This window comes from Micromesistius poutassou (genome assembly GCF_964030765.1).
Source record: "Micromesistius poutassou genome assembly, chromosome: 6".
Classification (NCBI taxonomy): Eukaryota; Metazoa; Chordata; class Actinopteri; order Gadiformes; family Gadidae; genus Micromesistius; species Micromesistius poutassou.
The window spans coordinates 6,683,358-6,707,708 of record NC_140276.1 but is presented as its reverse complement, the minus strand read 5'-3'; the positions used below and the strand labels follow the sequence as shown (position 1 = coordinate 6,707,708).

At 46.3% G+C, this 24,351-nt stretch overlaps 4 protein-coding genes across 5 annotated transcripts; 3 read left to right on the top strand and 1 right to left on the bottom strand.

The window, feature by feature from the left end:
* Positions 1-947: 947 nt before the first annotated feature.
* Positions 948-4,982, top strand: fosl1a (FOS like 1, AP-1 transcription factor subunit a). The gene is made up of 4 exons (XM_084469996.1): positions 948-1,356; positions 1,625-1,882; positions 3,010-3,117; positions 3,241-4,982. Exons 1-4 carry the CDS (start codon positions 1,225-1,227, stop codon positions 3,826-3,828), a joined length of 1,086 nt encoding a protein of 361 aa, XP_084326122.1. The 5' UTR covers positions 948-1,224; the 3' UTR covers positions 3,829-4,982.
* Positions 4,983-5,477: 495 nt separating this feature from the next.
* ccdc85b (coiled-coil domain containing 85B) lies at positions 5,478-7,465 on the bottom strand. Its single transcript, XM_084469421.1, has one exon. The coding sequence runs from the start codon at positions 6,557-6,559 to the stop codon at positions 5,939-5,941; it is 621 nt and encodes a 206-aa protein (XP_084325547.1). The 5' UTR covers positions 6,560-7,465; the 3' UTR covers positions 5,478-5,938.
* A 1,149-nt stretch (positions 7,466-8,614) lies between these two features.
* On the top strand, positions 8,615-13,813 carry fibpa (fibroblast growth factor (acidic) intracellular binding protein a). Of its 2 annotated transcripts, XM_084469994.1 has the most exons (11): positions 8,615-8,834; positions 8,965-9,052; positions 9,157-9,355; positions 9,749-9,875; positions 10,378-10,478; positions 10,863-10,996; positions 11,682-11,790; positions 12,009-12,072; positions 12,189-12,275; positions 12,563-12,660; positions 13,519-13,813. In XM_084469994.1, exons 2-11 carry the CDS (start codon positions 8,968-8,970, stop codon positions 13,586-13,588), a joined length of 1,074 nt encoding a protein of 357 aa, XP_084326120.1. In that variant the 5' UTR covers positions 8,615-8,834; positions 8,965-8,967; the 3' UTR covers positions 13,589-13,813. The 2 variants fall into 2 exon arrangements, 1 of the variants encoding a protein (XP_084326120.1); XR_014633687.1 differs by lacking the exon at positions 13,519-13,813 and having other exon boundaries at positions 12,189-12,420; positions 12,563-12,647.
* Positions 13,814-15,476: 1,663 nt separating this feature from the next.
* Positions 15,477-23,766, top strand: efemp2a (EGF-like fibulin extracellular matrix protein 2a; the record flags this gene model as incomplete). The annotated part of the gene is made up of 7 exons (XM_084469127.1): positions 15,477-15,665; positions 19,222-19,590; positions 20,313-20,361; positions 20,912-21,106; positions 22,785-22,907; positions 23,254-23,370; positions 23,756-23,766. The coding sequence occupies exons 2-7, from the start codon at positions 19,489-19,491 to the stop codon at positions 23,764-23,766; spliced, it is 597 nt and encodes a 198-aa protein (XP_084325253.1). The 5' UTR covers positions 15,477-15,665; positions 19,222-19,488.
* Between the last annotated feature and the right edge of the window lie 585 nt (positions 23,767-24,351).

Sequence of the window (24,351 nt, the reverse complement as noted above, 5' to 3'; positions counted from 1 at the left end):
TCAATATTATATACTATTACTCATATATTCATATTTTAGGCTTATGATATTTATTCCTCTCAAACACAAACAATTGGGAGGTAAAGGCCATCCTCATCAATGGGACTCTAATGCCACCTCATTCTTGTAATCCAAGGAGCAGTTTCAGTAGTAATATGAGAGACAGGGTCAATATGCAGACCCAGGGAGGAGTCATCCATGCCGGGAACTAGTCCTCCGAGAGTTACAAGGCCAGCTGCTGCCGGTCGTGACACACACACGTGAGTTCATGGCGCATGACATATGGTACCCAAAGATTTCCCTTTTTACAATGTCCGTATCCTACAGCGTAGTCCGCGGTAACCCAAGGGAGTGGAGGTGTAGAGGAGGGCCGAGAAATAGTTAAACGAAATGTGCCGATCCAGTGAGTCATCTCCGCAAAAATGTATGCTACTATCAAAAGGAAAGTGATTGCCAAACCGCATAGCACAACAAGGCATAATTAGTTGTGCTTTGTGGTTGATTACTTTTATTTTTTCAGAATAGGATTCGTCATTACACATACGCTGTTAGCTCAATGTAGATCTGCAACATGTTTTTTTATTTTTTCGGCAAATCTGTTAACAATATAAATTTTGTCTGGTTTCGTTTCACTTTTCACTATTTTGTTAGCGTGTGACAGCAAAAAATATTTAAATAGAACCACAATCCTTGTGTCGTCTTATATAATGGAGAACTAATCTCTAGTCTTGCCAGGCTGACTGTCAATATTTGAGAGCATAATAACACGAATATAAAGGAAAATCACCAGGGGGTAAGTATCTGTCAAAAGGACCCTACGGTGCTCTCAAGAGGAAACTATGACCAAATATGGTCTTATACGTCACCGCATGGAGCAGCGTAGTTAGACGACAGTATTTCCCGTAAGGGGGCGTGGAAAATCCATACTATTGCATTGAGTTTAAATTCCACATCCATTACCGATTCTTCATCATAAACTATCCGGACCAAACTCCCCGGACATCTTATTAGATTCATTCGAGAATTTTGCGGTTATTTGGAGCACCTCTTGGAAAATATTTGTTCATCGTTCCCCCCTGGAAGTATTTGGACTCTACCAAGGACCCGGGTTTACCCCTGTTTTGAATTAGGAAAGTTGAATAAGATCATAAGTCAGATCAAGGATCTTCCTGTACCGACAACAAGGACATAACACTCATCCGAGAGACAACTTAAAACACTAAGATGTATCGAAACTTTGGAAACCAGGGGAGAGGTAACTCGTCTTTCGCCAATAGTGACACCGGGTCACCACACACTGACTCAAGTTCTGTATCTCTGGGAGCTGCTAGCACCTCAACCACACAACAGGACCAGGTACGTTTTCACTCTAGTCTATTATGATCTACACATCAGTCCAATAAGACATTTTATATATCATGTAGTGTACGATGTTAACATTACCAAATGTGCATATAAAACATTGAGTTATAACGTGTTAACGTGTGTAGGCTTTAGATTCCTATAGGTAAATATAGGTCACACATTTCAAGTCAACCTTTACACTATATAATAATGAAGAATAGTATTTGGAAATGACTGGGTTTGCAGCCTAATGTAACCCAACTTTGTTATTTGCTGACAGAAATTCACCGTGGCGGGAAGCAGCCAATTTGTACCAAGTCTCAACGCTATCACCACCAACCAAGACCTCCAGTGGATGGTCCAGCCTTCCTTTGGGTCTCCGCCAGGCACCTCACAGTCTCCAAGAGCCTCTTTCCAAGCTCACTCAGGGATGCGACCAATGGGCCATAGACAGTCCCTAACACACTTTTACAGACCAGGGGTCATCCGAGCTGCTTCCCACTCTACAGGGTCCACCAGGCGCAGAAATGATGAACACGTAAGACCTTTGTAATAGCTTTTTAAGTCAGTGAAACCTTCAAGATGTATGAATGAAAAAAATGTCTTGAGGTCATGTGGAAGTGACGTGAGTTAAGAGTATTGGTTCTGCAATATATAACTCTCTTAACTATATAACTTCTGTGTCTGTTCATATAGAAAAAAAAACAATTGTTATAGGGAGTGTTTTTCCCAAATGGAAAACTGAATGAGTGTGTCTTTAAGAGTTGAGGAAATGGCTAAATCCTGGATGTGTCATTCACATGCAAAATCTTGTTGTAGTCTCGGACAGGGCACTACTAAGTGAGTCCAAAGTTAATTAGTCGCAAATATTTTGGAAATAGAGGAACTTCAGTCTCAAGTTAGAGGACACACATTTATGTTCTTTCAAAGTTCAAAGTATCAAGTAGATACTAATAGTGCCACTTTTCCTGCTACTTTATCATCATCATCATCATCATGAACTCAGTATTGAGTACTTGAGTAGATAACCTCCTGGCAATGTTAAATAAGTTGCTGAATATGTGTTTGCATGTATAGGCATGTTTATTAAAATATAAACAAGTGCCGGAAGGACTTACTTGATTTCACGTCACTCCTTGGTGCTGTCATTGTGGAATTTGCTTAATTCTTGGAGTCGTAATTCCATGGCACAGGAAGTAGGCTATCATGTGACTCATCAGGGCTAGGCACTTGGTGTGACTCACACCTGAGTCATGGCTGGGGTCTTTGTGTGAGTCATCTATCTTCATAGGCGGGAAATACTTGATGAATGGCACAATTACAATTGAGCAATGGGCAGCAGCAGGAATGTGCCCTAGGGTCAAGCGACCAAAGCTTTTTTTTTTCAATACATATATTTGATGTGATGATTAAATGCAGACACAAGGTGGTAGTATTTCAATCGTATCATTTGGCATATCCGATTCATGTTAAGTATTTCCATGTCAATGCTTTGAAATAAGTACTAGCTCTTGGAGCCCAGACATCATATCGAACTCACCGACATGGGGATGTGTCATCTCTCCCTCAAGCCTGCCTTTTGAATTTCATTAACTTGATTTAACAGTTTTGTTTGCATTTTTTCTTTTTCTTTTGCTAATGTAATTGTAATTATTGTCATGACAGTTATCACCAGAAGAGATGGAGAGGCGCGCGATACGGAGAGAGAGGAACAAACTGGCTGCTGCAAAGTGTCGTAACCGTCGCCGGGAGTTGACTGACACACTACAAAACGTGAGTAATTAATGTCACAATTCACAAAGGATGATTTTGTGTATTGAATTGACCTGACTTTTTAGTCGTGTTTCAGAATTGGGATAGTGACTGAAGTAAACGTTATCTTATTTTCCCATCCAGGAGACTGATGAGTTGGAAGGGGAAAAGTCCCGACTTCAGAAGGAAATCACTGAACTACAGAAGAAGAAGGAAAAGCTCGAGCTGGTCCTGGAGGCCCACCGTCCCATCTGTAAAATCGAAGACTCGAGCTCCGACTCAGACTCCCACCCACCACTGTCAATGCTGCGTGGAATCAAAGTGGAACCAGAGGGCTCAGAGCAGCCCGGGTCTTCGTCAAAACCTCCGTCAGCAAAGAAGCTGGCCAAGCCCAAACCAAAGATAACTATCCCGCCCAAGCCCGCGATAACACTGGCTTCTGTGATCAGTGCTCCCGAATCTGAATCCCTCCACACTCCCATCCTTATGTCCACTCCATCGTTCACTCCTTTCACCGCCAATTTAGTCTTTACCTATCCCTCTGCCCCTCTAGACACCATTGCCTCTGTTACATCCCATGCCTCTTCCTCCTCCTCTTCCTCCCACCATGGTAATGCCCAACAATCTCTCAATCTCGCTGCCCAACACTGTGGCATAGCTCATCGTCGCAGCAGCAGCAGCGGGGACCAATCCGATCATTCCCTACATTCCCCGACCATCCTCTCTCTTTGATTGCCAACTCTGGGGTCATGGCTGAGCATTTGTTTACAGTATCCTCTGGGGAATAGAGTACAACAGCAGCAACACATAGGAAATTGATCTAAATGATTACTATGATGTCCCTTCTGTTGCTTTTAGATACTCCAAACCTACATATCGTATTTTTTTTTGTTACTGTTTGGGCATTACCTAGATATACTATGCATATTACTGGGATAATTGGGTTATAGTTACATTTTTTTGAGTATACCCTACCCATAGAGCATGTTAAAACATTTACTGATACATTTACGATGAATGTATTTAAAGAGATTGTTTTGGAGAGGAGCATTTTTATTTGACTGTTATATCTATTTTTGCTGAATAACAAATGTGGGAACATTACATTGTGAAATTCTTCCTGTAATGTGTTTCTCACATTAAGGAAGTGTTGGCTATTTATACAACCTATTTTTTTTATAATATGATAAAATTTAAAATAATTAAAAAGTAATGATTGACTACTAAGGCTGGACCTAGCAGTTCAAAAGCAGTTTTAAAATTCCAATAATATATTTATTTTGGAGAGCATAATATATTTTTTGATATAACTGTTATTCTGACTAATTGAAAGATTTTTGGTGTGAAATGCCTTACCTTTTTTTCAAAGCTGCTATCATTCGAAGTTGCTAAAAGGGTTTGAGAATTGATAGTGTGCAATTCCAAGGGTCCTAATGCTCATTGTGTAAGCTCAAAGTAAAAGATTAATGACACTTTGTTAAACTTTGCAGGCAAAGTACCAATAACTACCTATGCAGACTTCTTTGCTGTCCAACAAATAAAAACAAGGATCCTCCAAGTGTGTCTCTCTGGTTAAGTGGTTAGGACATATCGATAGACACAAGTGCAATAGAAAAAAACTTATTTTCACAATGAAGCATGTTTCTTCAAAGTTAAATACAGAAGGAAAGATCAGAACACAATCAAGAGTCACACCCATTGTATTTAAAGCTCTTCAATTCACTAAGAGCATAACCCAGCAATAACAGCCAACAATAAAGCAAACCTCTTTCAATCCATGTGCATTATCTATAATAGAAAGGTAAGGTGTGTAGGGATAAACTGCAAGATAATACTGATAAGGAAAAGCATGGTAATAATAGGGTATCTCTAATGTTACAGAGTTAACACAAAACTTTGATTCATATTAACCCTAACTATTGCAAACTTAAAGACATGTTTTTGTTTCCAATGTGAGGCCTACTTATTGAAATAACAACAATGTAACTACAGAATAAAGTACAGGTGACTTAAAACAACTGTCCTTTCTATTTATGTGTATAAATAACTGTGTAAAATTGTAGACTTTCCAGTTTGATACAAAGAGTTTCCAGTTTTCATACAAAAGTGTTAAACGTTAAGCATTAGCACTTCATGTTTCTAAGAGAGGTCCAGTGTTATCACTGATGCAAATCCAAGACCTAAACTGGCATGAAGACTTTTTTCTAAGCTTCACATTATGAACAACCTTCAAGTAAACTCAAAGGGCCTGAAAAACCAGGGTCGCCTATTGACCCTTATTAACTGTGATAATCCCCATGCATGGCACTCCGATCCTTTCCTGAGGAATAGAATGCATAAACGGTCACACATAGCTATAGGCGTGTAACAAAAAGAAAACATATTCAAAAAGTGGTATTTTTTGACGCAATGGATCTATCTCAGTGCCTGTGGACTTCAGTAGACATTATGGCTCAAATCTGATTTGATTGCATCTTTAGATATCCATCATATCTTTGTCCAGTGCAATAATAACCGGCCAGCACCAGTGTAGGCTAGTCCAGTGCATGAAGTAACATCATATGCAAACCTTTTTTTGTGTGGCAATTTCTTAAATAATAATCTACAACTGAATAGCGAAACTTCCCCACTACTGACATAATAAGTAATGCTTAATTAACTCATCAAGTCAAATCATTTCAAAAGGATCCAGCAAAACAAAATCACAAAGAAAAATCGGAGAATCATTGTCAGGTGAACGAACTAATGCAATTACTCTTTTTTTTTTTTTTTTAATCTGATTCTTATTGAATTCACTGACAACGCCTCCCGTGCAGTGTATTGTCTTCAACGGGGAACCCTCTTAACCAAATGATGTCCTCCTGTCATCAGGTGAGCACACCAGGTGAAGCTGGTCTGGGCTCCCAACGCTGCCTGTGCTTGAGCTCCCGTCCCCCAAGTCACGGGCCACCATGCAGGGGAGGTTGAGCTCAGTCGACCCACCGGGGCTCGAGTCACTTCGACTGACACATTCCTCCTCCAGGACCAAACACAGCTCCTTAAGATCCAAATTCTCCTTGACCAGTCCATCCTGCATTCGCTCCAGGTCTGCAAGTTTCTTCAAGTATCCGCCAAGGTCTTCCCGCATCACTTTGGCCGCATGGTGCCCAAACAGCTGCCATTCTCTCGCCAGCTTTTTAACTTTTAGCCGATCGTCGTCAAGAAAACAGCAAAGGTCTCGCAACTCTGTGTTTTCTTCTTGTAGACGCTGATTGATGACTTTCAGCTCCCTGATTTCCAGGAGGTGTCCCTGCAGCTGTTTATTTACTTCTTTGATCAGACGTCCACGTTGAATGAGAGCAGACATCTTTTCGGACTCCTCTTTACGCAGTCGGCTCAGTAGTTCTTCCTTGGAGCAAGCCATTAACTCGTCGTCGGACATCTTTGATAATTCTCTGCTAAAGACCTCGCTTTCGCTACCCATCTTTTTGTATCCAACTAGGCCGACAATACCTGAGATATGGATGCAGTTTGCTAACTGCAAACAATATAGCCCCTATCGATGTTTACAAATATTCCGGATAGTCAAATGTGGACATTAAATCTGCAGAATTGCCCGTTGGAAATTGCAGTCTATGTATGAAAATTTGAATCTGGTAGAATAAAAAACGGAGATAGGCACGACAGACGCTTCTGTTTTGGTTAGTGTATTCCTCCAGGACCAGGTTAGGCACCTAGTGGCTTTCCCCGGTTAACGTGGTCTTGAATGAAAACAGAGAAATCTGAAAAAAGCCGAAGGTTCTCACTCGACATCCTCCTACTGGACCGTATTGAAGAGGCCTTGTGGGACACAGAAATGTCATATAGTTGCCTATGAGTCCCTCGATGCCAACTATTGTGTTTCTGTCCTGTGATCAATACGATTTTAACTAGGTACACGCGAAAAAAACACGATACATCATCGTTTTACGTCGCATTCGAGGCGGTGAGCCATTAAAACTACGCGCTGTGACAGCGTGCTGATGGGGCTGCTTGGATTAAATGAACTCCTTTACCGTGGATTGGCGAATGCATCGATTGGACAAAATCTTGTTGCTTTTCAGGACCAACAATGCGAACGAAGATCTTGAATATTGTCCGATACGGTCAATAGATATTTTGCACCATGCTCCGCTCATCCTCTTGTGCTGGACGATAACAATGTCCGCCTCCTCCACTTTCACTGCTGACGACCAGTGTAAAATAGGCCTACCATAAACATTCGTCCACCCGTGGTTGGCACTGCTTCTCCCAGGTAGCCCAAACCCGAGTGCATGTGCATGTATAGCCTACTAAGCAGGATCTTGTCGAATGGTCATAAGAAAAACGCCGTTAGGTCCACCTAATTTGAATTTGCAGCTCCGCCGCTGCAATCTGAAAATATGAGGATGCCTGCGTAAATACAGTATGCCCCTGTGCTGTGAAATCGAGGGTCGTGCGCCCCCACATGGACCAGAAGAAAATAAGAATAGGCCAAAAAATCGACCACACATAAATAGGCAAGCTTTATTTGGGCACTTTGCTGGTTAACTGATCACGAACACAGCCTCAAAACAACATAAGACTTGTGACACACACACACACACACACACACACACACACACACACACACACACACACACACACACACACACACACACACACACACACACACACACACACAGAGCATATAGTATGTCACTCTTGGTGGGGCGCACAAACTGGAAAGTGTGACTTCAGGCAATTCCATGCTTTCAGCTCAGGCTTGCGGCCACATCCTTCCGTCCTCTGGGCCACTTCTATTGTTCCACTGACGCCACAACAATGATGGGTGTTAACCGTGTCAAGGGAACCGTGGATGATATCAGGGTATCATGAGGTTAGGTCCAACAAAAAGACAGTCGACTGAGTCATTTTCCCTCTTTGTGAATGTGACGGACACATCCAGTAACAGTAAATCGGAGGGGCGAGGAAAGGGATTTGAGGGGATTTATTCTAGATGAATCGGCGGAGGAGGGGAGCGGAGCAGACACGGTTTCAACGCACTGGCCTATATGGCAGCACTGCATTGATTGTGAAAAATCAAATAGCAAAATATAGACAACCTTTTTAAGCAAGCAATTATTATTTATTAAATTAATTATATATTCTAATAATGAGGCAAATATTAAAAACAAGCGCATTGAATATTAAACTAATATACTAATATTAAGCTATAATGAGTTTACCAAATAGCTTGTCTTTACGAATATTAAGAATTTTTACTGACTTTAATACGTAGGCCTATGACTTACGTGAGGGAGAGCATGTTTTCTGACCGAGTAATCTATTCCAGTTCGATATATAATGAACATACATTTTCGACTCAGACACTAATTTACGTTTGTAATATTTGTGAACATTTTGGGATCTATTTAATTAATTAAAACATAAAATTCCTTATTTGAATCTGTCCATCCAGCGCACGGTTTTGGGACGGTTTCCGGTCATGTGACGAAACTTACCGGATGTGCTGCAGGACTGCTGTTGTTGACACTGGCTGTCACTTCTTATGCATTAGTGTTTTTAACCATAGTTTATCTATTAACTTACTCCTAATGTCACAAAGTTAACTAACGTGTGAAAGCCAATCGACGCTGCTGTAAATGGCTCTGGAGATCACGTCAAGCAAACACAGTTGATAGATATTGAAGTGAACGTAGTTATAGCTAGCGTCTTATCGCTTTTTGGAAGAGCAATAGGTAAGAGAAGACGTTATTATATGAAGAGCTATTAAAATGATGCTCGGTTTGGCAAATGCTTGTACTGTGGTAACGTAATGCTACATGTCGCAAAGTTGTATTGATTTAGTTTTTCCACCCTGCTTCCTAGACGATGGCAGTAGAGCTTGATGTATTTGTGGGGAACACCACCATCATGGATGAGGAGGTTTATCAGCTGTGGCTTGATGGCTACACAGGTATTAACCCAGAGCATGACACATGCTGCCTACATCACGTTGAACTATTATAGCTGCTTTTGGTACACTACAGATTTGACCCGATTCTCCGCGATTCTCGACAGTGAACGACGCGGTTAAGGTGCGAATGAGCAGCGAGGGAATGGAGGAGTGCGAGGCGAGTGCCGACGTCCTAATGAGTGACACTATGGACCAGTACAGAACTTTCCAGATGTGTGAACGTCTGCTGCACAACCCCACCAAGCTGGCTAACCAGCTGCTGTTCCAGATCCCGCCCCATCGGCAGGCGATGCTCATAGAGAGGTGTGACCTCGTTCTTCACCACCCTGCTCTGTGACCATATTCATGGGGTGATATTTTGACTTACCCTTCCTCAATTAAAACTCCCTCTCTTTTGTTCCATTTAGTTTGCAATGCATAACAACGTTTGTTGTATGTTGTTCCATTTTATTTTTTATTTTATTACTTCAAGGGCACATTTTGTACCCTTGTTTTATAGTTATTTCAGTTGAACTTAAAAAGCCTGAAAGCAGACACAGATGAGCAGACATTCATACATTCCCAAGCGTAGTTCAAATGTTATAACCCTAGCTCTACAAGCATTCATATGTTGTATTATATGCTGTTTATAAACTGTCCTATATTTGATGCCACTGTATGAGCAATCACTGTTGTTTTTTCTGTCTGTACATATAGATACTATGCGTTTGATGACGTGTTTGTCCGGGAGGTCTTGGGAAAAAAACTATCAAAGGGAACCAAGAAAGACCTCGACGATGTAAGCTCAAAGACGGGCATCACTCTGAAGAGCTGCAGACGGCAGGTTGGTTCAAGGTTTTCATCTCCTGTAATTCCATTTCGTCCAAATAGCATTTCATAGGAAGAGCCAGTATAGACTATATTCATGTCAGGGATTATTGTTTTATTGTATTTTTGATATAATAAATGTAATCCCTCTGGCATTTTTCCTCAGTAAAATAAATTAATTGTTTAATTTCGATGGCACTTTTTGAGCACATTTCAAGTAGTGCCTGAACATGTGATGTTCTCTCTGGTAACTTTTTATTACAAACACTAATACAAAAAATATATATATATATGAACAACTGGAAAGTGCAGAGTATCTAAAGACATGGTTATGGAAACTTGTTCATGCAGCTTCATCCTTACTGATGAAGACTTTTAGTGGTCTCAGCATTACATCACGCGTTTTGGATGAAAGCTTCTGCATAAATCCAAAAATGTTATGAATTGTAATGTGGATGTTTGAGGTGAAGGGAAGGGAAATCACTGTGGGGCTTCTCCCATCTTTTTTTGTCTTTCAGTTTGACAACTTTAAGCGGGTGTTCAAAGTCGTGGAAGAACTCAAGGGACCTCTGGTCGAGAACATTCGCCAAAACTTTATTCTCTCTGACAAGCTGGCCAGGTACTGCCTGCTCATAATAAGCACACACAAACACACTGGACCTTGTGGCTTATTTCAGAGACCAGGTCTGAACAAATGGTTGCAGTTTGAGACTGAACACAATAGCCTCATTTAAATCATATTCATGAAGAACACATTTTGCGGATCTGTTTGTTGACGGGTATGTAACAGAAAATACACATGGAAAATATGTAATTAGAAAAGAGCAAAACATCTTTCTTTTAATGGCCTCCGTGGCCAACAACTTTCATGCCTTGTCTCTCTCATTGCAGGGATGCCTTCATAATGCCTTGTCTCTCTCATAATGCCTTGTCTCTCTCATAATGCCTTGTCTCTCTCATAATGCCTTGTCTCTCTCATACTGTCTTGTCTCTCTCAATGCAGGGATTATGCGGCAATAGTTTTCTTTGCCAACAATCGCTTTGAGACGGGGAAGAGAAAACTGCAGTATCTCACGTTCCAGGACTTTGCTTTCTGCGCCGGCCAGCTCATCAACAACTGGACAGTAGGAGCTGTGGGTGAGTCAGCGTATGAAATGTGTTAATGCTGTTTACAAGGTTGGAAACAGTTATTCTAGTTATTCTCATCATCTGTTAACATGGACCTTTTGGAATATTGTTATGTATGTATGTATTTTCAGTGGTTTTATTGCATTGCGTCTTTTTCATCCTTCACTCATAAATATCGTATTTCACCCACTCCAAACTGAAATTGGTTTTCAGTTGACGGTCCCAGGCCAAATGGTAGTTTAACAAGCCTGCTGTAGAATAGTTAAAGTTAGATTTAAACAGGGTTAGGGAACACTCCTTGTTAAATCTCCCATAAACCTAGCAGTTTTTTCCCCCAGCACCAATCCCCCCATGCTGTTTATAAAGCGGTGTAGAGTAACAATGTTTAAATACTTTTCTTACAGTACTTAAGTCATTTTTGGGAGTATCTTTAATATACTTGAATTTCGATATTTCTGTCGACTTTACTTTTACTCATCCTTTTCTTGGTAGAAACTAAAACCGAAAAAATTGTTGTCTCATCACGCTGATGACTTTAACTTTAACCAGAGTCACTTTCAACAAAGAAATATTTAATTTGACTTGAGAGTCAAATAGAGACGAGAGTGCTCTTGATAAACTTCACAAGTTAAGCCGTCATCCTTCCTGTGTGTGAAACTGACTCTTTGAAGGTATTTCTGTACTTATGTCTTAGATAACATGGTGGAAGACATGGACGTAGATCTGGACAAAGAATTTCTACAAGACCTGAAAGAGCTGAAGATATTGATCACTGACAAGGATCTGCTGGATCAACACAAAAGGTGACCCGATCTGTTCAGCACAGATTCAGACAATCTACCTGTTTTATTAGTTGACATTTCTTTAAACCTCTATTATTTATTATTCTTACCTTAAAAAGGACATAAGCTAATAATTATAGTAATCATAACAATGATACATTAATACATCATTTGTATGAAGAAATCAGTTTCAGGAAGTTAATGGGTCTCTTCTGTCCCCATCACTCCTGTTCCTCCAGTCTGGTTTGCACAGCTCTCAGGGGAAAGACGAAAGTGTACACAGAGATGGAGACCAACTTCAAGGTGCGTGGGACGCTACATGCACAATCATTAGTGTCGTGGCTGTGAACTTGAGTCACAAAAGTTTAAAATCATGTCATTATATTTCATACCGTTGTTCTTTTTTTGACCCCTGAAAGAATCTTTCACGGGGGCTGGTCAACATCGCAGCGAAACTCACAAATACAAAAGATGTCCGAGATTTCTTCATCGATCTGGTGGAGAAGGTAGATGTATTTTATTTGAACGTAACTACAATCTGCTCCCTATTGACTCTAGTGCTACCTGCCTCTATCTAATGCTAGTCCTCCAAGACGGACAAGTGGCTCGCCAAGATAAACAAATAAAATAAGCGAGACCTCTGTATTCTAGGTAAGCAGACTCAGAGAAAGTATCCGGTTACTCAAAAATGTGTCTACCTAAAGTACAGACGCGTAGGCTTGGAGCATTAGAAAGACATCGTGGCTTGTCCCTCGTCTTTCCAAGAGCCTAACGTGAGCCTAACTTTCTCTAGTTCATCGAGCCGTGTCGCTCGGACCGCTGGGCCGCTGCCGACATGAGGCTCTATCTCACCCACTACACCAACTCTGCACACCTCCTGGACACGTTCAAGTAGGTTCCCCCCTCGGTCCGCTGAGCCAGCTTCAACAGCCGGCGGCGTCACGATGCTAACACCATGAGCTCCCGCTGTAATTGTGTAGATTCTAGTGACCTGGGACCCTGGGGGCTGTTGGAACAAGGCCATTACCACCTCATGAAATCCATTTCAGTGGCAGTCCATGACGGGCTACGTTATATAAAGGGGGGAGAGTGAACTGGCTAGGGTTTCTGTTTCCAGTCGTGGATATGAAGTGTAGAAAGGTACCTGGTTCTATCCACAATGTCAGAAGCCTACTTGTGGGCACGCATGAGTAAAACGCCTTACCCCTGTGTCCCTGTGTGCTTCTTAATAACCTGTATCTGAATTCACTGTAATTCGCTTTGGAAGCGGCTGCAGTATTACTAAATAGCAAATGATAAATATAGGGAGGAGAATTGCTTACCATGTGTAAATATTAAAGGGAGGCCTCTCTCCTTCAATGCGCGTTATGATTTTAGCCCCGGGTAGTTTAGGGGTTTTGAAGCGATGCCATTTAATTTACCGTTCCTCTTCTGCCAGTGGGTGTCACCCTACCCTCCTCTAGTTTGTGAGACTGTAGTTACCTTGTTTCTCCCGTCGCCACCCTGGAATGTAGTTAAGGGTTTACACAACCTCAGTACCACTACACACTCAACAAAAGCCATATTCATCCCACAAACCGAAAAACAAAAAAAAAAACACGAAACTAAAATTAGACTGAATGAACAAAGACTGCTTCACTTGTTCATTTCTCCAGTGCAGTTTGTAATAACAGGTTGTCATGAGAGTGTACAGTCAGTCGTGGCTAAATATATTTACAGTTATTTTTCTCTCTTTCTTTTGTGTTTCAGATATCAAGTTGTGTGGGACCGATACATGGGTGTCATTAAAAGCTGTATCTTCAAAATGTACCACGACTGACAAAGTTAGTCCATCTCCGTTCATCATCAGCTACCAAAGTCGTCTCATTGCTCATTGTTCTGTCCATCTCCCCCTAATCATCATGGACTTTATTTTCTAGTTACCCCCAAATGTCTACTTTCTCTACTCCTCTCTCTTGGATCATTGGCCAACGACTTGTTCATGTTCAACGGGACTTTGGTCCTCTGGCTCGTCTGTCAATTTTTCTGTAAATAAAATCAACCTATTTGCATTTAACATTTTATGGGAGTTTTGTATTTATTATGGATCTATTCAAGTCAATGAGGGGCGTTTATGAGTATACGGCGAGTGTAACAGTCCTAAGCAGACATTACATTTACAGTTGAAGGGGCCAAGCACCCCACGGTTTTAGACATTGAACTACTGTATCTCTGTATATATATAACGTTCTTAAGACATGAGCTATCTGACATTTAGTGTGTGGTCATGTTCTCATGACAACGCGGGTGGTGCACTGCCCCCTCGGACAATCGGACGTTGGTGGGAGGTGGTGGTGCTGGTGATGGGGTGTCAAGTGATTGAGTGGGACATTTTAACAAGCGACCCCTCTGTTCTGACAGCTGTCGCCTCGACCAATAGAACCGCAAACACACAAACAAACCTGGCACTATTTGAAGGGATTCGTTCTCAAAACACCGTAAACAGAGCATTCTCCGTTGGTGGTTGCTTTTGTTTCTTCAGGTTGACCGGTCAGCAGAAGTTGTCGTGGCTTTTCCATATGGTAAAATTCACACTTTGAAACATCCTTTTGATTTCTTAGAATTGACTGTTGCTAGCAATAAGTGAGTAATCGGTTGTATTAGTATTTTTTACAAAAGACACATGCTTAAAGTGAAAAAATACTCCTCCCGTACAGCGGTGCGCTCTTCATTCGAGCAGCAAAGGCCGATATAATTAGGAGAAGCACCGAAGGAGTAACAGTCAAATCTTGACAGTGGCCCAAGAAAACCCTCCCACAGTTTACATGTTTAGTGAAATGCGCTTACTCATTTTCCAAGTGTCTGCTACCTCTCTCAGTCCCTCTCTCTCTTTCTCTCTCTACTTTCCTCTCCGCCACTCTCTAATTTTACTCTACATTCCATTAAGGTCTTTTTTTTTGGTGTGGCTATAAATATCCCTAATTTCAGATTGGGAGAGAGACCTAGGCTGCAGTCTAGCGGTGGAGTTCTATGGAAAATTGGCCGAAAAAGAAAAATATGGCGGCCTGCGTCCAGATACATGGGGGGTAGATGGAACAGACGAGGGGCGGGGGAGCATGGAGGCTGCTCGCAGGGGAGGTGTGTGTGTGTGTGTGTGTGTGTGTGTGTGTGGGGGGGGGGGGGGGTGCGGGGTGTAGTTTAAATGAAACCAGGTGTGTGCTGTATGACCAGTGAGACGGCACATTGGGTAAGGGATGAGGAGGACTAGGAGGAGGAGGAGGGGGGGGGGGCAGGGGGGAGGAGGGAGGGGGGCGGGGGGGGGGAGAGAGGGAGAGAGAGGGTGGAGAGTGGGGGGGTGTGAATCTATGCAAGTTGTTGTTCCGCCTGAGATTTGGACGGTTTTGAGTATTTGGGCCGCAGACCAGGAATTTGCATCCTGGGGGGTCAAGGAAGGAGGGGGGGGGGGGGGAGGGGGTGGGGGGGGGGGGGGCAGTGTGTGGGGGAGTGAGACTTCGGAGGATGGCTGTGCAGGGGGCCAAATCGGCTGGGGGGCTTGGGATGGAGGCAGGGCGGGAGGAGGGAGGAGGAATGGGCTGTCCCAATCTCCGCCCTCTCTCTCCCTCTCTCTCTCTCTCTCTCTCTCTCGCTCTCTCTCTCTCTCTCTCTCTCTCTCTCTCCCTGTCTCTCGCTCGCTCTTTCTTTTCCTCCCCTGCATGTGTTCAGCTGCTCCAGCTGTCGGTCTCCCCACACACTCTCTGTCTCCCTCTCTCTCTCTCTCTCTCTCTCTCTCTCTCTGCCTGTCTCTCTCCCCTTGGAGGATCCCAGAGTCCAGGCTGCACTGCAGGGACCGCTTCTCCACTTGAGCTCATCAGGGACACTGCGCCGCAACACACAGCCCACAGAGCCGTAGAGTTGAAGTAAGTACAGGACTTGAGCCCTGTGTGTGTGTGTGTGTGTGTGTGTGTGTGTGTTTTGCGCACGCATGTGTGTGTCAAGGCACCGGTGGAGTGACTCATTCAGTGCTCTTGTCTCAAGTAAATACGTTTGCTTTGATATTTGCTTCCTTGCTTGTATCGGCAAGCAAGCCAGCAAATATGACTTGTCTTTAACTGCCTCTTCAAAGATCACTTCCTCTCTCTCTCTCTCTCTCTCTCTCTCTCTCTCTCACTTGGGTCTGAAGGCCGAACTCATCTCTGCTTCTCCATTGCTCCACTTTCCAGGCTGCTGTGTTACAGCTGGCTCAGCTAGGGCTGAGATAACATGGCCCACTGTTTATGTGCTGGTCTACGTGTGTGTGTGTGTCTGTGTGTGTGTGTGTGTGTGTGTGTGTGTGTGTGTGTGTGTGTGTGTGTGTGTGTGTGTGTGTGGGTAAGTGTGTGTTTGAACAGAAAGCAGGAAGAGTAACTGAGTAAGGTACTAGGTGCGTGTTTTCCTCGTAGCTTGTATTTCACAACATGTAACGTCACATTGTTAGTTTAAACATCCCTGCCGATTAAACTAACAGTTGTGACGCTCTCAGGCAAGATTTAACAAGAAAACACGTCTCTGTCGCTCACCTTGGAAGTGGTCCTAAGTCTACAAGGTCTATGGAACTACAGGAAGAGCAACAATCTATATCTTCCAGAGGAAACAGGTGCCACCCAAAATACCAGCCCGCTATTCACCTACCAAAACACACCAAAGATACCCAAACACAGCCCATTTCACTGTGATTACAAGACACAATCTTAAGAGCAGTACAGTACAAATTGTACTGTATATCGTCCTCGTCCAAAGCAGTGTTTCCGTGTAGGTAGCCCCCCATGTAATACTGGGCCGCATTTCCACCGCACCAGGGAAATGCTATGGTAGGCGACAGGCTCCACGGGATGGATGCCAGAAGACCTAAGTTTCCAGGCAAGAGACTGGTTATCTCCCCTATCCTCGGTCACTTCCCACAACACAGATGCATCTGTGTGCTGCTAGCACACAGCCGTTTGTGGGCTGAATAAAGCAAATCTCAGGAGTCTTGAGCTTAACCAAAGCCCAACTCTACCACACCAGTCTCCCATGCTCTAGAGCTGTGCTCTGTGCTCTAATAGGCTGAACAGGGCCGGCTGTGTCTTACTACAAGGCTGTACAAAAGTCATCTGTGGGAGTTGTCTTTGTTTGTTTGACTTTGTGAGTGGATATGTGCCTCTGCGTGTGGTCTAGCTGAAGTATTCTCTGGCGTTCTTGTACCAAGGAGGCCACCTTAAGGATTGTGCGGATTCTTCGGTGGGTTCGACTCGGCCATAGGTGGCCCTATGGGGGGGCAGTGGAATGGCGCCATTGATTAGCAACTCCAAAAAAAAAAAATTTGATTCCCAGTTCAGGTTCCGTCTGCGTGGGAGTTGACGTGTTCTCTCGAGTCTTCTCTGAGTAACTTACCCAGGAATAAGTGGGCGAGGAGGAAACGACCTCAGATACTGTGGCTATACTGTCACTCAGAAAACAGCTCTATTGAGAGGTTCGCTTGCCAGGAATCCTAATGTCTTTTCCAGCGGTCAGCGTGACCCAGCGCACCGTCCCAGTGCCACTGAGCCCACTGCCTACCGAGAGAGCGAGAGAGAGAGAGAGAGAGAGAGAGAGAGATGCGAGGCCGGAGGCCCGGTCACCAAAGGTCCTGGCCAACGCCGTCGTCGTGTCCGGGCCGGTCTTGTCCGGTCGACGGTCCGACAGGGTTTCCCAGAAACACATGATACTCTGGGAAACCCGGCTGGGAATCTGAGCCCACATCCCTGCCATGAGAATTCCAGAGGTCCACCGCTCTACAAACCTTAGCATCCATACACCCCCCCCCACCCCCACCCCCACCGCCGCCCTTGCTGACCCACGGTCTGCCGGCCCACCCCTCCCCTCCCCTCCCCTCCCACTGGCCGCAGTCATGACTCTGAATGGCCGGACCGTGGCGGGCAGGTTGTTTTTTTGGGTGGTTTTGGGTCATGTTTTAACCTTTTTTTTTTTTTTTCTCTCACTGGGCCACACGGTGCCAGCCCGGGGGACCGGAGAGGTCCCCATGCTTGTGGCCGACTGATTGCAAGGTAGGATGTGAAACCATCGGGGGGAAAGGAAGGCGGAAGTTTCCCCCTCGGCTCCCTCGCTCGACGGGCCCCTGGTGGTGTGTGTGATGTCATAGGGAAAGGTTGTGGGTGTGTATTTATGCGTTACTCTGTGGCCTTGACCGTGTGATACAACAATAATCACGCTTTCTAAGTGGGCCTTTTTCGGAGGGACACAGGAGACTGTGCGAGCGTGCACGTAGACACTCACCAGGAAGGCCGTGATTATAGCTTTCCCCCTTGTGTGTTTTGACTGGAGCCCTTTCTAAGAAATGTTTGATTATTTCCCCGAGCAGCCCCGGTTTCTTCACCGCCGTTCCTACGGCGAGGGATGAGCTGACGCAGATGACTGTTGACGTATCGCGTTCAGAGTTTAGACGTAGCGGCGGTCTGCGTGAACTGTTGTCCCCCTTCAGCGAGAGTTGCAATACGAACGATCACAGCGCGGGCCAAATCCCAGACTGTGTGCTCAGAGAGAGTGAAGAGAAAGATTTGACCCAATTCCCAGCAACCCTGAAGAGATCCACTAAAGCCAGAACAAAAACATGAATCTAAATTCAACTCAATTCATTCATTTTCTTTTCCTCAAGGAGCCATTCGAGGCGAGCGCTTTTTTCCAAAAAAACGACACCAAACGAAGACACCTTTTAAAATCCACCAGACACCTTTTAGGTTACGGATGGAGTGGCCCCCCCCATCCCCCCCCACCGGAGTCCACCCCCCCCCCCCCCCCCCCCGGAGCCCACAGACACTGAGAGAGTGTCCGGGGGCCCACTTATACAGCGGCCAACCGAAGTAGGTGACGAAGTGCAGCAAGCCGTAAAACGGGCCCGCAGGTAACTGACCAGCGGAGGCGGCGCTCCTGCCAGTGCTGCGCTGGAGCTTAGCGGCTCAGTTCTCTCTGCCCGACCGCCAGCCCCAATCCACCTGGGTCCTGGCGCCTTCCCGAGCCGGGGCACACAGAGAGCCGTTTGTGGAGAGTCAAACGCCAAAGTATCGCGGCGCTGTTGACTTTGTTATTTTCGGCTCAAGGATGCAGCACAGGTTTCGACGTCATTTTGTTGATGTTTACACCTGCTGGAGCCGTCGGCGCTATTCATTTTTTTTTCCCGGTGGTTTTAAATACCAGGTGCTGTTTGCTCTGCAAACAGGGCACACAAAGAAGGTCCTAGTTGCTCTTCCCTCGTCTACTTAAACATTGTCTCTCGGCCGTGTTTGTTTTTAATTAGAGGTTGATTTATACCTGGATTAGCCCCAGAGGGAGCAGATGTGGGGAAGCACAGTACTGCCCACATCTGTGTATGTTGAGCAGGTATTTAGCCGGTCTTGTTAACTCTTTCTTACAAGACCAAAATGTTCTGTTCCTAACTTTCTGTCCCTTCTCTTGTTACAGAACCCGACCCCCCCTTGGCAGCTCCTCACACCCCTTCGACCCCCCCCCACCCCTCCTGCACAACCCGGGCACCTCCACCTCTCTGACAGCAGTGTGCCAGTGTGTTTGAGTGTGTGCGCGCGGCTGTGTGTGGGTGTCTTTTGAGTGTGTGCGCGCGTGCGTGTGTGTGTAAACGTGCGTCTTGTGTGTGTGTGTGTGTGTGTGTGTCTGTCTTGTGTCCAGCTGTGTTCCTCCTCTTACTTGGCGTGTGTCTTTTAGATTGCGAGCATGCAGAGTGGTTGTGTGACTGTTTTGTGTGTGTGCGCTTGTGTGTCTGTGCTTGTTCGAAGCGCCATTTCAGAGCCCGCAACGGAAAGTCATACCTATACGGTAAGACTTGATGTCCATCTATCTATCTCCCTCTATCTATCTATCTCTCTCTCTCTCTCTCTCTCTCTCTCTGTATCTGTCTATCTATCTATCTATCTCTCTCTCTCTCTCTCTCTCTCTCTCTCTCGATGTATCTGTCTATCTATCTATCTATCTATCTATCTATCTATCTGTCTGTCTGTCTGTCTGTCTGTCTGTCTGTCTGTCTGTCTGTCTGTCTGTCTGTCTATGTATGTATCTATATATCTGTCTGTCTGTCTGTCTCTTTATAAACCCTCTTTATGTTCAGTTTGTTGCTACTCAGTTTTGTTTCAAAACGATTGTTGATTTAATGGTTGGCATCTGAATCTCGTCTGTGGGACTGAATGTTGCTTCATCCAAACTTTTTATGTTCAATTATAACTGCAGCAAAGAGAGATGGAAAGCCAAACTATTGTTTGGGCTTGTTTGTGTACACCATCTGTGTGACGGCCCCTGGGCCGACGCTAATGGTGTTTAATGGTGTTTAATGTTGTTTAAAGGGATTCACATCAGTACATTTACAGTGTATAGAGTACATTTCAAACTCACACTGTCGGTGTTGACTGTATCAAAAGAATGTCGCGGGGCTATACCGTGTGCTGTAATGCCGCGATTGCTGAAAACCGGGCTGGTTTCAGAAAACATATTCTAACTAACACCTTCTGTCCTGGTGGTTCCACTGGTTTGTCTCCCGGTCGTAGGAATGCACAGATGGGTATCAGTGGGATCCTCAGACCCAGCACTGCAAAGGTAGCGGCCCCCCCCTCCTCCTCCTCATACTCTCAGCCCCTCCTCCCTTCACACGTCAGCTGCCAAACACACGTATCCACGCCAGGAGTTTGTCCAACTACTCTGCACTCTTGTCTAGTCAGCATTTTTTGGTAGCGACTCCGACGACTCTGTGTGTGTGTGTGTGTGTGTGCAGTGTTGCCAGATTGCGCCAGATGATTTGCGCCTGTTGCCTTGCCAATCTGGCAACCCTGGCTGCAGCACACTGCAGTCAGGGTTGCCAGGTTGGGTGGGAAATCTGGCGCAAATCTGTGTGTGTGCTTTTGCTTGTTCTCTGCCTCACTTGTAAGACACTTACAGGGCGGCTCCACGGCTGGAACGCTCAGAGTGAAATGATCCTTCTCCTCCCCTTCCACTTCCACACTCAAAATTCCCCTTTGCCTTGATGAAATACTCCCTCCCTCCCCGTCCTCCCCCCCCCTCCCTCCACGTCCAAACCATGTCATCCACCTCCTTTCTCCCCCCCCCCTCCTCCTCCTCCTCCTCCTCCGCCCCCCCCCCCCCCTCCCAGACGTCAACGAGTGTGAGACGATCCCGGACGCCTGCAAGGGAGAGATGAAGTGCTTCAACCACTACGGCGGCTACCTGTGTCTCCCCCGCTCGGCGTCCGTCATCCCGGCCCCGGAGCCCGCCAACACCCCCACCGTGCAGGAGCCCTTCAACCCCTGCCCCCTGGGCTACGAGCCCCAGGGAGACAGCTGCGTGGGTGGGTGTCTGCTCACGGGGGAGAGAGTGGAGGGGAGAGAGTGGAGGGGGAGAGAGGGAGTGGGGGAGAGGGGGGAGGAGGGGGAAGTGGGGAGGAAGGGGGGAGAGTGGGGAGGAGGGGGAGAGGGGGGGAGGAGGGGGGAGTGGGGGAGAGGGGGGGATGCACTGCTGGGTGGCATCACGGTGTGGGGGTGGGAGTGTGGGAGGTGAAGGGGGTGAAGGTACCGTAGACAGGTGGTCCCAGAAACAGTTTGGCCCATTGTGGTTGTGTTTGTGTGTGTGTGTTTGTGTGTGTGTGGTTGTGTTTGTGTGTGTGTGTTTGCGTGTGTATTGTGTGGTTGTGTTTGTGCGTCTGTGTGTGGTTGTGGTCGTGTGTGGTTGTGTTTTCAGTCCATCCTGTGTGTCGGGTGTAGTGGGGGGGTGGGAGGTGCCGGGGGGGGGGGTTGTTTGTTCTAGAGCATTGTCAGCGATTGTATAGTGTGAGGGACAGGTGTTCCTCAGCAGGTGTTTGGACAGGGGGCTCAGGAGAGGGGGGTTCAGCGTCTGTGAGAGTGTGAGTATCAAGGGCTGATTATGGTCCCACGTTGACGCAACGCAAAAGGGGGGTTACGGACCTCTTACGTCCTTGCGGACCCTCCTTGCCTCCACCACGAGGGCCGGACGTGCGCCTCCCAAAAATTGTAACCTTCCGTGGAGGCGACGCAGCAGCAAAGGGCTGTGATTGGTCCGCTCACTAAAACCCGACGCAGAACCATAAAGGTTCACGACTGCGTCGAAGCGTTTGCGTGGTCCTTGCGTTGCGTGAACGTGGGACCATAATCAGCCCTTAGGTGTGTGTGTGTGTGTGTGTGTGTGTGTGTGTGAGCATGTGGTTGTGTGTGTGTGTGTGTGTGTGTGCGTTGGGGGCAGGGTGGGGTGGGGGGTGGCGGGGGGGGGGGGGGGTGTTGTAATGGGAGAAGGAAAAGGGGTTGGAATGTGGAGATTTCACACAAAGACAGCTGCTCTGTTTTTATGTACGGGTCTGGTCTGGTCTGGTCTGGGGGGGCAGGGGGGGCGAGGGGGGTGGGGGGGGGGGGGTCTGGTGTTGGAGGGGGGGCTACTGGTGTCTGAGAGCGCTGAGGTGTCGACAGCCTGGGGACAGCATGAGACAGCAGTAGTGATTCAGCATGACGCACGGCTCTCAGCTGTCGGCTTCTGCAGCCTCACAGGGGCAAGTAATCCCCGGGTTTAGCAGCGGGGCTTCCGGGTACGAACCCCCCCCCGTGTCTCTAGTGGTTGCGGGAGATGCCTCACGGATGACGCGTCTCTAAGGGAATGCAGTGAAAGTGGTGGACAAAAGGGCGGGCCTGATGACTGAACACAAACAGGAGATATTGATGCAACGAGTCACGGAGGAGTCAGAGTGAGATCACCGCCGCCGGATGATGATGTGGTCACATGAGGATCATATCGCTGTTTGATGTTATGCCTTCCCCCCCCCCTTTCTCTTTCTCCCTTGAACGCATATATATACACACACACACACACACACACACACACTTAAACTCACACACACACACACACACACAATGATACATACACACACACACACAATGATACAAACACACACACTTAAACTCACACACACACACACACACACACACCATTATACACACACACACACACACACACAAACACAGATGTGGACGAGTGTGAGCGTGACGAACATGACTGCCAGCCCAGCCAGCAGTGCATCAACACTCAGGGGGCGTTCACGTGCCAGTGCCCGGACGGTTACCGCAAGGTCGGGACGGAGTGCATCGGTGAGACCCCCCCTCAATGCTTCCCACCCCCCCCCCCACACAGCTACACAGCCAGAGGAACTTAACGCTGGATCTAAGTGGACTTATTCACCTAGCGGCCATCTTGGCTCCTATCTTGGTTCTTAGCGCTTGCTGGGCAGAATCTTTGAACTTTGATGATGGTGGACAACATGTACAGGACTATCGTTGTATAGCATAGTCTCTCTCTCTCTCTCTCTCTCTCTCTCTCTCTCTCTCTCTCTCTCTGTCTCTCTCTCTGTCTCTCCCTCTCTCTCTCATATGTATGTCCTTGCCTCTCTCTATCATCCCCCCTGTCCCTGTGTGTGTGTGTGTGTGTGTGTCACAGACATCGACGAGTGCAGGTACCGATACTGCCAGCACCACTGCGTCAACGTTCCCGGGTCCTTCTCCTGTCAGTGCGAGCCGGGCTTCCAGCTTGCCGGGAACAACCGCTCCTGCATCGGTGAGGAACGGAACGGGGTAGTGCACGGCGTCACCGTGGAAACAGACGCACTAAAGTGTGCACAGTGACAGGCATGTGGCATAACACTTCAGGGTGACACATTATACCACCAGGTGTGAATGTGGTTAGCCGTTACAAGCCGATTTGCACATCTGCCTCTTCTGACATCACAGGTGGGCGTGTCCACCTAGATGTGTGTGCTGGATAGATCGGTCTACCAGCTGCCTACCCGGTGGACTGTGGCAAACGTTGCTCATCTGTCCGTCACACATCTGGTATGGTGGACATGCCCACTTGTGATGTCAGAAGAGGCAGATTTTCAAAACGGCTTGTAACACACTCACACCTCGGTTGGTATAATGTGTAACCTTTAATGCTGCTGTAGGTGAGTTCTGAGAGTTGTAAGGAGAGAGCGAGAAAAAGAGAGCAAGATTTTGAAAATGTACAACCCCCCAAAAACAGCCCCTCCCTCCCTCCCTGAGTTTAATTCTTTAATAACGTGATCAGAAATTAGCCGGTGTTGGTCTTAACAACAAACTCGCATTCAAGAGACGCACGGAGCATTCCACTCAATCACGGCTGACGAGCGGCTCCATTGATACCGTCAGTTGCGGTTTTAGGCACGGGCGAAGCGGGCGGCCGCCCGGGGCGGCATTATTTCATGACACATGGGGAATTATCATATCACTGTGTGGGGAATTTGCATATTGGCGCCCCCTCCGGCTGCAGACGCCCCTGCTTGCTGAGAAGGTGCCCCTGCTTGCTGAGAAGGTGCCGTTGCCGTGCACACACAGAAGCTGTGTGAGAAGGGGAAAAGGGAGGGGGGGCGCAGGGAACAGTTAGCGTGGATTAAAATCCTTATTGAAGCCTGCAGGGTTACGTGATAAACATGGAGGAACGCGGTCGCTGAGCTGCCCTGCCCCAACATTGCATGAGACGCTAAACTCTAGCTAGAATCGCCACCCACCACCATCATCCAAA

Coding starts and splice junctions, on each gene's coding strand:
- fosl1a (XM_084469996.1), top strand. CDS start 1,225: ATGTATCGAAACTTTGGAAACCAGGGGAGAGGTAACTCGTCTTTCGCC. Junction 1,883..3,009: donor GGCGCAGAAATGATGAACAC/GTAAGACCTTTG, acceptor TTGTCATGACAG/TTATCACCAGAAGAGATGGA. Junction 3,118..3,240: donor TGACTGACACACTACAAAAC/GTGAGTAATTAA, acceptor TTTCCCATCCAG/GAGACTGATGAGTTGGAAGG.
- ccdc85b (XM_084469421.1), bottom strand. CDS start 6,559: ATGGGTAGCGAAAGCGAGGTCTTTAGCAGAGAATTATCAAAGATGTCC.
- fibpa (XM_084469994.1), top strand. CDS start 8,968: ATGGCAGTAGAGCTTGATGTATTTGTGGGGAACACCACCATCATGGAT. Junction 10,479..10,862: donor CTCTCTGACAAGCTGGCCAG/GTACTGCCTGCT, acceptor CTCTCAATGCAG/GGATTATGCGGCAATAGTTT. Junction 12,073..12,188: donor AGATGGAGACCAACTTCAAG/GTGCGTGGGACG, acceptor GACCCCTGAAAG/AATCTTTCACGGGGGCTGGT.